Raw genomic sequence first — 12,959 nt, forward strand, 5'->3', positions numbered from 1 at the left:
TCGACCCCTTCCCCTCTCACTTTTTTCCTCCACTGGATCCAGGATTTCGGCGCGGTACACAGAGCGCTGAGCGTTTCCGTTTCTACTGGTTCTCTTCGCGATTCTAGGCGACTTTGCTTGCAAGCTAGGAGGACCGGCTCCTTCACTTCCATGAGTTAGAGTTTAAATCGCCAAGACATGTCGTCGGTTTCGCGCCTGGCGGTGTTCCCTTTCCTTCTCTCGGCGATTGTTCAAGCTCGGAAATACGATCGGACCAATGGTGACGACAGGCCTTATCCCGATACTCAGGAAGGGACGAGTCAATATCCGGTCGTGGATTGGCTAATTCCGAGCTCTGGAGCGTCCATCCAAGCTGGTCAATCGTTAACTGCAACTTGGTAAGTGCACAACCCCTTTTCACCAACTGATTTCGTCATCCTCAATCTTGGGTCATCGGCTGATCTTGAAAGTTGGTGGTACGCAGGCGTTCGGACTTACCTGTCTACTCACCTTCTTTCGCGTTGTGTACAGGTACACAGACGACAGACTGTGGCAAAGAGAGTTGGCCAGGAGTGAAAGATAATGGAGATGGAACATTCTCAACGACTTTGTAAGTTTCCGTCTCCCTCCCTCCCTGTATCACCATGAGGTGTGATCGGTTGTACTGATTTTGATCTTGAACGGATGCAGGACGATGCCGGTCATCGCTGAGTCGGAGATGAGTGATTTCTTCCTTACGATGACGGATGATGATGGGGTGTCATCAACCTCGCCTGGTTTCAGGGTAGCAGAGGCTACCGGACCAGGTAATGGTAAGTGGGACGATGATCCTACCTCTGCCAGATGGCTGACTTTCACTCGGCTTAATGTAATATTCCTGCAATACTGACTTTCCAACCGTATCCAGCATACATTGCCGCTGGAGGTATTTCTGCAACAGCAACAGCGACAGCGACGATCAGCCCTAGCGGACAAGATCTGTTCTCAACTCTGAGCACGACTTCTGGTCAGGTCTCGATCACTAGTACCCGCACGACTTCGAGTCCCACGGCCACTACCGAAGGGGTGCGGGTCATGACTGGTGAGCTTTGATCCGGTTCACATCTTGACACACATGCCGAGCTGATTGATCTACAGGAACCTATGACTCTCAATCTTTCTATCTGACCCCCAGTGTACAAGTTGGTCAAGCGCAGCGACCTCTTCAGCCTACTCAGATATCATATCCATACCCCTTTCCGACTGCCGGACCCTCAGCTCTTCAAGCTCAAGGCCAGGCCCAAGCTCAAGCCGACGCAGCCTCCACTACCCCTGCCGGGACGACGGCTCATCATTCATCGAAACCAACCGTGATAGCTATCGCTCTGCCGCTCGCGTTCTGTGGGTTGATTCTCATAGCCGCTCTGATATTTTGTGCTCGGACCAAGGCGTTTAGGAACAGCGGATTGGGCAAGAACCGTCAAGGGGACGAAGAAGGTGGTCTGAGGGACTGGCAGGAGATTGTCAAGGAGAAAGCGGCAGCTAGTGCGTTTGCTTCGAAACCCGTTGCCGGTACCAGTATCGGTGTCGAGGTCAAAGAGCGAAAAGAGGAAGGGAATCCTTATAGAGGACATACCGATACTACGCTTCAGTCTAGGTGGAACAGCTACCACACAGACTCTACTCGACACAGAGAAGGGGAAAGAGACAGAGATTCGACTCGCAATGGTCATGGATCAAGATGTCTGACGCCGCTATCGTCGAGACAACAAGGAGAACAGATCCGTGTTCGGGAGACTGAAAGAGAATATTTCACATCCTTACCACCTGGAATCAAATACGATCGACATCACTCCCACTCATCCCATTCGAGCTCGAGGAGATCGAGACGTTCGTCCATTTCTCGAGAAGACCGAGATCGATCATCACGTTATCGTCCAGAGAGATCCGGTCGAAGATGCGAGGACGTCGATCCGTTCAGTCAAGGTAGAAAATACTTCTCGACGAGCCGAAGATCGTCTAGCGGTCTGGGAGGAGTGTACGATTCGTATGATCACGGAAATAGGATGAAGAGTTCTTCGGGATACGGATACGGGTACGATTATCCGTCTTCCGACTTGAAGACGACGGACGATCGGAAGCGAGCAGAGGTAGATCAAAGGTGTTCATCTCGTAAAGGACAAGGACAAGATAGATATTCTCACCGGATGAGGAACCAAGATCTTGCCCCGAGCGCGAGAGAGAGGATATCCCGACCTAACCCCATTCAAGCCGATTCCTTCGGTCCTTTGAGTAACCCTCATGATCCCTTTCCCCCGCCTCCGCCTTGTTCTTCTGGAACAGAGACAGGGCTTCATCCCAGCCGTAGACGTAGACCTTTACCCAACCCAAACGACAATAGCGGAATAGCAGGGACCAAGGACCCGTCTGTCTCCCCTTATCACTCCTACGTACAAGGGGGGCCGGGAAAGGATCTCCCGCCGCATATCAGCGGAGGGATGAAAGATGACATCGAGGACCTTGATTGGGAGAGGGAAGCACAGAGGGAGAGGGATATGGATCTGATGGGTGAAGGACGGTATAGGAGTGGAGAAGAAGGGATGGATGAGCTTTATGAGAGTCTGAGGATAGCTATTGGAAGGAGCTAGGGCATCAGCAGGTGGAATAGGGAGGAGCATCGCATTGGGTTAAGTGTACTCGGAAAATTGTCGAGCTCGATGAGTTGCCCGTCGAACGGTGGCGTTCAATTAACAGACGGCTATCTTGACACTTCCCCTCATCTAGACTGGGACTGTGAGTACGTCGATCGATCATTGCCGAGCACTATGCATCTAATTGACCCACAAAGCATAAGCTGATCGCATCCTGCTTACTAACATCCGACCGAAGTCGTCCTACTGTATGCTGATAGCCGTTGAACAGCTCTCGTCAGCGAGTCCGATACAGGCGGCAGAGCTTGCGACAACCCGACATGACCCCTCTGATGGCTGTGCTGACACACATATGACGGATATGGCGGCGAGAGTAAGATTCCCGTCCATACCCTCCTTTACAGGTTTATGCTCCGCTAGGGGGTGGCTATGCGTTTGCCCTGAGCGTTTCAGCCATTCCTCTTACCCGCTTGAAGAGAATCAACGTTCGAATTTGAGCTGCTTCTGTGATGCGATGTGATTAATCTCGCGGAAACTTGAAGCAAGGTATAAAGGAACTATGTTGGGGCGCGAGAGGATGTATCTCGCCACATGGCGACACCCACCATCGAGCGACCTTACTGACGTTTCCCCATCAGACCACTCGACCACTTGTCTCCCGAAATTGAGGCATGAGGCCACACCGAATATACGTCAGCATCGGCTCCAGAATGCTTCGAACCCTTGGTCAAGCCATATGACCCCCGGTGCCCCATCCCCATCCCCATGCCCACCATCGATCTCGCCTGAAGAGATGGGAGATCGATCCGGATGCCAGCCCAAGTCCGAGGCCGAATCCAACAGCCGGAGACGACTCGGCCCAAGTGGCTTGTACAATCTCACCGTACATCATGGATCGTTCCGCGCAGACTCTCGATGATGAGACGAGTAGAGGGTCAATTGATGCAAGGGGGAAAGCAGGCCTACCATCATGTTGGGACTGGGTGTAGTAATATCTCCAATTGCAATACAGCTACAGATATAGATACCGATGAGCACACCGACATACACTCTCGCATCAACGATAGAGATACTGACACTGAGACTGACACACTCGCGCAACAAGATCGACACGCAATCACCTACCATGATGATTTAAGACTTGAGATCCTCTACGCAACCGCTAGTGCGTCCGACCCTTTCTACAAGACCTTACGAGACCTAATTCAAAGTCAGATCGAACGTCGAACAAGGCTATTACGTCTCGCCCATCCTCATCCGCGAGGAAACTACACCTCAAGGTCATTCGCTGAGCTTGGACGGGATTCGAGTCGGCCGCTTGGGTTCAGCGGGGGATCGTATACTACCTCCTCCTCAGGACACAGTGCCATTGAGATGAACCAGAATGGGATTGGAAGAAGGTATGATCTGTGGTTCAAACCGAGTAGAGCTCGAGACAATGGGATCGGACAATCAGCTACTTGTGGGGAGATCGACGATCCTCCACCTCCGTATACCACACCTGGCAAGATGGATATCGACTTGAGGAGGCCGAGTGAGGCGGCGCGAGATGGAGGGGAGACCGATTTGAGCGGTAAGGAGAAAACAGTACTCGTCCTCGTACGGCAGATCGGGGAAGTGAAGATCAGGAAACAACAAGCTGGGACGAAGAGAGGAATGATCATTCCACCAATCCTTTATCGGTGTTTGTGGGGCTTCTGTGGGGTTCAACATCCACTTGGTCGTCTGAATGTCAGGGAAGATACAGTCAACCTTAGACGAGCGGACCAAGGACTCATGGATACGAATCTACATCGTTCGAGACCTAGACCTAGACCGAGACCGAGACCGAGAGCGAGAGCGACCCCGAGACCGGAGATGATTCCCATTTGGCACCACAACATAGATGCCAGTCGTCGATTTTCGCCCGCCTTCGATACTTCACCTTGGCAAGAAGGAAGCATCGCCCTCGAGTATCACCAAAATGGACAAGTATAGGATTCCTGGTCGATTCCCCTCATCATTATCGGTATCGGAGGGAGGCGTCACTGAAAATATGCCAATCCCGACTTGGCCCGCGTACGAAGATACGCCGACACCGATTCGGTCGAAGCTCTCTCATCATCACCTCTCTCCTCGCCTTTTGACCTCAAATTCGGAAGAACCATCTTCTCCTACTTGGTCTAGGTCGATAACCTCGTCGCCTTCGTGGTCGGTATCGGCAATCTCGTCTTGTCACGCGGAACATGTTCGTCACCATCCTCATACCTACCACATATCAAATCTTGATCCAGCTATTGTTCACGCAGTCATCTTTCATCATCATCGGACCGCCACGAGTCTGATCTGGATGGTCTGAGTTGATAGCATCTTCTTCTCAGTCAGACACGGATTCCCCCTTCTCTCCAGTGATTGGCTAGGTTGTCAAGCAATTACATGTTTGCCTCGTCTATAGCATGCGCCAAACAGTATATCGTTCGATGTTGATCTTAGATCATTTGTCAAGCAGATACTGCGCACAAGTCAATCCGTGTACACAGTATTCAGCAGATATGTCCTAGCCGTTCCATGTATCATCAGGATCGTCGATATCAAAACCCCTTACCCCTCAGCAACCTCAGTCCCAGCACTCAAACCTAAATGAGGCTGATAAATGCGTCCATGCATCTCACTCCAGCCCCTGTAACGAAACTTCCCGCATCCGCATGCAAGATACACTCCTTCCGCATGACCTGTCTAGAGGACGCCCAGGACGTCAACCAAACGACACCGACTACACACCCTTGCCCCACCCGCCTGTTCTTCCTAGCCATCCCCATATGCCACGTATTGTATACCCCTGATATCTCATCCATACTCCTATTATGGCTGTGGCAGATGTGGCACCAAGTGTAATTCCCGCTATCAGTCTGACGCGTTGGGCTGGTGAGAGCGTCGATGATGGTCCTCGTGCCAGGGATGTCGAACTGAGCCGAACGAGCCAATCAACTTCGGTTCAATACCTGAGCTAGCATTGAAGTGGTGGACTTACGGATTCAGCGCTACTCGCGTGATTGCGATCCACAAATTTGACAGGGGTCCCGACCTCGCACTGACTGCCATTGGTGCAGTAAGTCCTAGTCTTCTGCAGTATACATCCGGTTGAACTTCATGTCGCTGTTGAGCTAGGTCAAGGTCCGATTTTGTCGCTACAAATATTGCAGGGATATGATCTAAGGAATATTGTTGCTGGAGATGGTCGAATGACATCAGCACAGAACTAGCATCGATCTTGACTGTACTCACTCTGAGATTTGAAATGTATGAAAATGAGTTCGTGTCGCTCGAATCGTGAACGTAGATGATTATATCTGCCATGTCTAATTTCTTGCTATTCCGTAATGTTTCTGATTCGTATTTCGAACCGAATTCTTGCAGCTAGATCCCATATCGTCAGTACTCACACATGATTGCCGCCTAGTTGAGTGTACCCACCACAAGGTACTTCTCCACACCTTCCATCTCCACCGAGTTGACCACGCTGAGCACCTTAGTGGTCGGCTCATAACCACCGTTTCCATCTTCGCCACCTCTAAAGCCTTTGTTGACGAAAGATCGCAGCAGCGAAGTCTTACCTGACCCCGTCGCCCCAAGCACGTAGCAAAGGAAGACCGAACGAGTGACTTTCCGTTGTCTCCGATCTTGTTTCCGCGGTCGAGTGATATGCAATGCGGTCGGTGTCGGAAGGTCGGTAGCAGGAGATGAGGAATATCCGAGGCTGATTTTGATCAGCTTATGAATCTACGCAGGACGAGGAACACTTACTAGGCAAGATAGTTGAGGGTGGTCCGATGATCGAGCAGCGTGGTCATACTGTGACTAATGAGCTTTGATGAACCGTTTTGTTCGCGGAGAACCTCGACTCACCTCCACTGGGCAAGCCATCCTTGCAATGTGACTCTGCCCATGTCATCCGTGATTGTCGTGTCAGGGAAGCCTTGGGACAGCCAAGGATTGCCCGGGGATGTAGAAAAAAGGTCGTCCAGTTCCAATTGAGACAAAGCACCGTCCTGATCCTGTGATGCTTGTTAGCTTCTTCACCCGGCTCATGATGATACGACATACCTTGTCATAAGCCTCAAAAATATCTGTTAAGAACTGATTACCCAGCGGGCTCAACTCGACCGAGCAATCGCACGGTACGTCGAACCTGTACTGCGAGTCAGCATCGTCTACAAGACACAGTTCGCCCACTCGTACTGACCTGGGCGTCAAGAAGTCCTCCCTCAAGTCCAAACCTTCCCCATATCCAAACTTCCTCAAGACCGTCCACGTAGTCTCCATTCGGCCTTGTTGAATGAATATTGTGTGGAGATACAAGAACCCGAGCTCTGTGATACCTTCGGCGGGCGGCGACATGTTTGGTGGAGAGTAGTGCAATTGCCCATAATTGGAATCTCGAGGTATAGGTGTAGACGGGACAGAATATGAAGGTACTGGAAGAACCAAGGATGGGTCGTATGATCGTACAAGCTCGAGGATTCCATCAAGTTCTTGTGATTGTAAAGGTGCTGAAAAACATTTTTGCTGTACAAGCGGTCGTCAATCTGCAGTTCCCGTCACGACGAGCACAATATCAACCCACCTGAAATTGATTTAGCTCGACCGCATTTAGAAGCCCATCCTTATCTACATCCGAGATCTTGAATATTCGCTTCAGGGCTTCAAGGCATTTCGGTTTGAGTGTCTGCGAAGACTTCAGCTTGACCACGGCACCGCCCAAGAAACGATTGATCGGCTTACATGTTCTCGCGAGTCGTAAAGTGGTGCCGTGGGATGCAAGACCGCTTTTTGGGCAAAGTAAAAGACCTCGGAGACATTGAGTGGTAGTGACGCAGAGCATTCAACCACCGTCTCGACTTCCTGTGTCCATACTGCGTATCAGCGATTTGAATGTTCCATGACCGATGGGACGGGACTGATGCTGACTTTGAACTCTCTCATGATTGGCGCAATCTCATCTTCCAAGCCCTGGTTGGTAACTTCCCCTCCTCGCAGATCGATCTTGTTCCCAACCAAGATCACCGGTACCTACATAACCGTCAGCTGTGTTGCTCGCCCATACGGGGATCCACCTGGACGTACATTGATTCCCTCACGTCGGAACAATGGTAGCCAGTACTCCGCCACACGATCAAAGCTGCTCGGTTCTGATATCGAGTAGACAAGACAGATGACGTGAGCTCGAGATAGTTGAGAGAGGAGATGCGGTCTCGATCGTGGATTTGCTGTAGGCAGAACAGAAGTGAGCGATAGTTCCCGGAGTAAAAGCACGAACGACCAACATGAAGTGTCCACTATTGATGTTGTCACATTCTCCGGCGTGACTTCTGGCGGGATGGTAACCTCCGGAACAACATGCTGGACCTGAGCGTTACGAAGGAACATCAGCATATGCAATGATGGTCAATGGAGAATGAATGCCTGCCCGACCTGAGCACTGACATTGGAAACAAATGACTCTTTGATGAGAGAAGTGATGATAGATGACTTGCCGACGCCGTCTAGAGGTCACAAAGATTAGCTTGACCATGTCCAGCAAGGGAGCTTTCAGCCGCCGATCAATATTCCAAGTGTTACTTACCATCACCGACCAAGACTATCCGCACCAGATCACGTCGGGGCATCCCGGCCTAGGAGTACACAGAAGTGGGTGGAGAACGAGCGCAGTTGGCGTTTTTCGGGTGTCCTTCTGAGATTCCAAAGCAGACTTTTGATCGTGTTATCAAGACACTTCTGCGTTGCACGAAAGCTGTCGGAAATGGAAGACGGAGGAGGGATGATGGGGAAGATGAGGTGACAAGACTGTCGAATTGCGTTGTGTATCCTTTTGTATAGGATGAACGCGGAAAATAGCAGCAGCAAGTCGGTGGACCAGTGCGAAAATACACATACACAACATCACTCAAACAATTTGATCCCGTTCTCATGCGTTACCAACCACTGTCGCGGCAGCGAAGACGCGGTCCGGTGGCAACAAATAACACACTGCACACAGCTCTGGTGTTCCATCTCTCATCTCTTACAGTCAGACCGATACCATCCACGATAGCATCGCTTGCGAGATGACGTCCAACGCACGACCTAGCTCTGTGAGAGGCCTCTACAGTGAGCCTAAAGCCTTCTTCCCTCATTGTCTGCACCCAGGCTGAATAGACGTCATCATAGCTCCTCCAGCAGAAGAATGGGTCTTTCTCCCACCCACCGTCAACCCACCGACATCTTCGTCCTCCCCTACGCCGACTCACCTGCCGTCTCACTTCACGCCTTCCGGATCGATCGAGGATGACGCGGCTCTCGCCCTTCCGATGATGGGAAGACCATTCAACCTCTTCTTGTCGGAGTATTTGACGACGGCCATGGGGATGCCGTTTGAGGTCGGAAAGACTCTCTTGCAGGTGGAGTACAGGCCCAGGAAGAGATATGCACCGATTGAACAGGACGATATTGTGATCTCTGAAAATGAGAAAGGGAGCGCCGAAGAAGATGAGGTGGGTTTGGTCTCGTAGCCCGTTGCTTCATGATCTTTGCTGATAGCTTTTGACGTTATGCAGCTGAGCAACCCGGAAGAGGCCGATATGTACTTTACAGATCGACTAGCTCAGCCGTCAGCGAGTCTCATCCCGCCTCCTGAGGCATCGACGTTGGAAGCTACGGACGCCTCGGGCTATCTTCCAGACCGTCAGTATAGTCCAGGGTGCGATTGCGATCGGATCTTTTAGCTGATTGTGTTTGGGCTTTCACAGTGCACCCATCCTGGCTGCTCAAGGATGATCCAGAAGTATCGCGTGGGAACGGAGTATGGGGCATGATCCGACGAATCCGTTACACCCCATCAGAAGGTCTGCCGGCACTATGGAAGTCACAACTTGTCTCTACACTCCACTCACTCCTTTCGAATGTGCTGCAACCGACCGTTCATGGGTTCCTTCTCCTTCTCACACCCTCTTCACCTGTCAGTCTCGACATATCACTGAATGCTCTGCCGAATCCTGGTCTCCCACTAGGTATGCAAGTCGCCTCGCACCTCCTCACACATTTCATTCTCAGTCCACTCGAGATCATCCGGACGAGACTTGTCGTTTTGCCCGCTTCGCATCCGACCACACCGAGTAGCGTCACCATATTCCGAAACATGATTGCTGAAGAAGGAGGCTTCTCATCCCTCTACTTCCACCCTAACCTCCTTATTCCTTCACTACTCGAGCACACAATTCGACCCCTTCTCACCCTCTCTATCCCTCTGCTTCTCGAAAGACAAATGGGTATCTCTCCCGATATCTCCCCAATCATTTATTCTCTTGCCGACCTTTCTCTTGGTCTGGGATCTCTTCTCATCCTGTTGCCAATTGAGACCGTCAGGCGTAGATTACAGCTGCAGTCAAGAGCTTCAGGAGGTGGGAAACGTCTCAAGTCGGTGGTCAAGCTCAGAGAGAGGGACTACGTTGGCGTAGTAGAAGCCATGTGGAGGATAGTCACGGAAGAAAGTGGCGTGAGAAGGAGAAGAGTCATGACGGAAAAGGAAGAAGGAGGTTTGTTTTCGGGCATCCGACAATTGTACAGAGGGGTAAGCTTTTCAAGACTATACCTTGTATCTCTCATCATGATCATCCCGTCCGACAAACTCCTGTTACATCAGGCGTATGATCGATGCTGATTGTCATTTATTACAGTTTGGAATGGCAGCTACGGCTCACGTCACGGTTTTCGGTCTTGGTCTTGTTAGTGCTACTCTGGCTGGGAACGACGGAGGTTGGAAGGAGATATGACCGGGATCATGTTGTTCACAATGGTTCAGAGTTGAGCATGTTCACGGATAGTGACAATGCATCGTCATAACTCAAACTATTGATCGCGCGTGTTGACGAGCTCAGAATCCCCTTTGAAGACCTGCGAATGGGAGTCGAGGTAACAGACTTCGACCCGTCACGGGGGGCATACTAATGGAGCGGGAATCAGCTGGATGCGATGGCCCGGCCTTGTTCATACTGGATTGTCGACGATGGTCGCTTACAATGTCACAGGGAAGTAAGCACACATCAATGAATCGCCGTCTAATCCATCGGTCATGTCGAAAGTGAGTTGATCGAATCGCTGAACGCGTATTGCGAGAAAATCAGCGAACCGCTTCGATGAACTGACAGGCTGTGTCACTCACGTTGTTTTGAGTGGCGAACTCATAAGTATACGTTGAGGTTTCCTGAGCGACGATAGGACAAGTCGTGTACGAACATCCGTCCTGCGCGGATGTCAAATGTCACCATCAGCCTGCACCGAGTGTGTATGCCCTTCTCCGAGCGATGCTTGGGAGGTATAAGTGCGAGAAAGAACTCACAAATGATTGACCGGGATAAGGGAATTTCTCACTTCCTTCCGATCCTGTCCTGTCTCGCGCCGAGAGATTAGATCGAGGTATACTCGAATTGATTGGTGAGACATAAGTCAGGGTAATCGTGTAATTGCTACGATATGACCAAGATATCGTTTCGTCGTATCAGTATCCATCGTCCGGCTCGTTCTGCTGAGAGATCAAGTGAGACAAGTTCCCATGTAACTCACCTTCCTGCGTGGAAATGACAGGGATCATTGATCGTCCCTTTCCCACTTTCGCAAGGGCTGACAGTGATTTCCGTGATCGTACCGTGAGTCTCGGAACAATGCTTGAAACGAATCTTCTTCTCCTTCTCCTTCTCTTGGTTTGGCGATGACGCGGGAGCAGATAAAGCCATAGCCATGGCAGTGCCAGTGCCAGTGGCTGCGATCGAGGTTGAGGCCGTGGCAGCGGTTGCGGTTGTAGAAGTGGCGCTGGCTCTGGCGGTTGTTGAGGGAGCAGAAGTGGCAGAGGACCAATTGGTGATAATCGAGGAAGGAGGGGCGGACCACCTAGACATAGTGGCAGAAGCAGAGGTGAAAACACTGGAAGATGTAGCACTAGGTACCGCAGCGACTGTCTGCCATCCATCTGACGATGACGACGCGGTAGGAGGAGGGGTCCACCATAGCGTCGTCGTGGTCGCACTTGCTGCTCCTATTGCCGATATGGATGTCGGCAACGCAGTGAGGGTAGCAAGAGTCTGGGTGGCCGTCGACTCTGATACACTCCATTCTCCCTCTGTGGGCGTAGCAGTTACCATATCAGTCGTGGAGCGGTCTCCTCATATCCCGCTAGGTCGACTGTCCCACTCGCAGTGAGAGGGGGCATATCCGCGTCCGTGTCAGACGAAGATGTGGCAGTTCCCGTAGGTGAGCTGGACATCCAAGTCGGTGTCGTGGCGAGGGACGTTCCTTTCGCGCCTGCTTCTGCTTCGACATCGGTCAAGGTGGCGGCTGCGGGAGCAGGAAGTCCCACGTCCGAAAGGACTTTATCAATCAATGATAATGGGACGGTGTTGATAGCCCAAATACCTTGTCCTCCCCCATGACTCCGGTCCAGAGCTTGCGCTTGATCTTGCGAAGTAGGAAGAGGAGTAGGCTGAGAGGTGATGATGGACTTGATGGAAGGAGAGACGAATGATGGTGGTAGATCAAGTGTATTTCCTCCACCACCGCCACCTGACCGTGCATGGAAGAACGGCATGGGCATGGACGTACGACGTTGAGGAGGCGCTGCCATGGTGCTTAAGAGGAGGAGGGGAAGCAGAGCGACCAAGGCTGAGGGGTGCATGTTGTTGAGCACTTATTGTTGTTCTTGGTGCTCTTCGGAGTAGTTGCTTTGGGCACCGTGTTTGTTTGGGAAGCTCGGAGGGAGCTTTTGATACAGTCAGACAGAGGAGATGAACCGATCAACAGTTAATCTAGGGATTGAAATGTCACCTGGACAGGAAATGAAGATAAATTAGATTGAGGAGGAGTGATTGAGGAAAGAAGGTATCAAACCCTTTTGTGTTGAAATGGATTAATGAAGAAGGAAAACATCAGTACGGCTCTACACTCCCAATATAAGTTCATGGAACGTGTGGAAGTCAGCGTAAATGAAATAAAGGAAGCACTTGTTTCAGTACGAGTCAGGAATGAGTTCGATGTCTCGGACCACTACTCGAGATATCTTCCGAGTCAGGCCAACACCTCGCTGAGGTGGGAATCAGGTATGCTCAAAAGTCTGTGAACTCTCTCCTTTCGATTGTACAGATTGCCAATGCTTGTGGGGTCCGTGTCTGTGTCTGGATCTGATACGTGAACTAATTGTGGACATGACAGTCAATACTGCGCCACTCTAGCAAGAATGTTTCATCCCCAGCCAGATGAGATGTCGGCCCGTCACTATCGTTGTGTCGCTCTCCGGCATACCTCTACACTTGTCTGACCTCGTGCCCACACCTACTCATAGGTGCG

General features: G+C 51.2%; 5 protein-coding genes across 5 annotated transcripts; 3 read left to right on the forward strand and 2 right to left on the reverse strand.

Moving 5' to 3' along the window:
* Nucleotides 1-177: 177 nt before the first annotated feature.
* IAR55_007139 (uncharacterized protein) lies at nucleotides 178-2,606 on the forward strand (the record flags this gene model as incomplete). Its single annotated transcript, XM_066950213.1, has 5 exons — nucleotides 178-377; nucleotides 464-589; nucleotides 670-791; nucleotides 887-1,060; nucleotides 1,117-2,606. 5 exons carry the CDS (start codon nucleotides 178-180, stop codon nucleotides 2,604-2,606), a joined length of 2,112 nt encoding a protein of 703 aa, XP_066799428.1.
* A 1,377-nt stretch (nucleotides 2,607-3,983) lies between these two features.
* Nucleotides 3,984-4,586, forward strand: IAR55_007140 (uncharacterized protein; the record flags this gene model as incomplete). Its single annotated transcript, XM_066950214.1, has 1 exon — nucleotides 3,984-4,586. One exon carries the CDS (start codon nucleotides 3,984-3,986, stop codon nucleotides 4,584-4,586), a length of 603 nt encoding a protein of 200 aa, XP_066799429.1.
* A 775-nt stretch (nucleotides 4,587-5,361) lies between these two features.
* On the reverse strand, nucleotides 5,362-8,254 carry IAR55_007141 (mitochondrial Rho GTPase 1; the record flags this gene model as incomplete). The annotated part of the gene is made up of 15 exons (XM_066950215.1): nucleotides 5,362-5,554; nucleotides 5,620-5,816; nucleotides 5,874-6,005; nucleotides 6,063-6,345; nucleotides 6,393-6,440; nucleotides 6,495-6,643; nucleotides 6,693-6,777; nucleotides 6,832-7,154; nucleotides 7,213-7,314; nucleotides 7,371-7,490; nucleotides 7,557-7,658; nucleotides 7,713-7,855; nucleotides 7,913-7,994; nucleotides 8,073-8,131; nucleotides 8,212-8,254. 15 exons carry the CDS (start codon nucleotides 8,252-8,254, stop codon nucleotides 5,362-5,364), a joined length of 2,061 nt encoding a protein of 686 aa, XP_066799430.1.
* A 438-nt stretch (nucleotides 8,255-8,692) lies between these two features.
* Nucleotides 8,693-10,396, forward strand: IAR55_007142 (uncharacterized protein; the record flags this gene model as incomplete). Its single annotated transcript, XM_066950216.1, has 5 exons — nucleotides 8,693-8,735; nucleotides 8,796-9,118; nucleotides 9,182-9,308; nucleotides 9,374-10,194; nucleotides 10,301-10,396. 5 exons carry the CDS (start codon nucleotides 8,693-8,695, stop codon nucleotides 10,394-10,396), a joined length of 1,410 nt encoding a protein of 469 aa, XP_066799431.1.
* Nucleotides 10,397-10,497: 101 nt separating this feature from the next.
* Nucleotides 10,498-12,291, reverse strand: IAR55_007143 (uncharacterized protein; the record flags this gene model as incomplete). Its single annotated transcript, XM_066950217.1, has 6 exons — nucleotides 10,498-10,567; nucleotides 10,642-10,721; nucleotides 10,786-10,866; nucleotides 10,963-11,089; nucleotides 11,187-11,739; nucleotides 11,811-12,291. The coding sequence occupies 6 exons, from the start codon at nucleotides 12,289-12,291 to the stop codon at nucleotides 10,498-10,500; spliced, it is 1,392 nt and encodes a 463-aa protein (XP_066799432.1).
* Nucleotides 12,292-12,959: the final 668 nt, after the last annotated feature.

This window comes from Kwoniella newhampshirensis (assembly GCF_039105145.1).
Source record: "Kwoniella newhampshirensis strain CBS 13917 chromosome 10 map unlocalized Ctg15, whole genome shotgun sequence".
NCBI classification, from domain to species: Eukaryota; Fungi; Basidiomycota; class Tremellomycetes; order Tremellales; family Cryptococcaceae; genus Kwoniella; species Kwoniella newhampshirensis.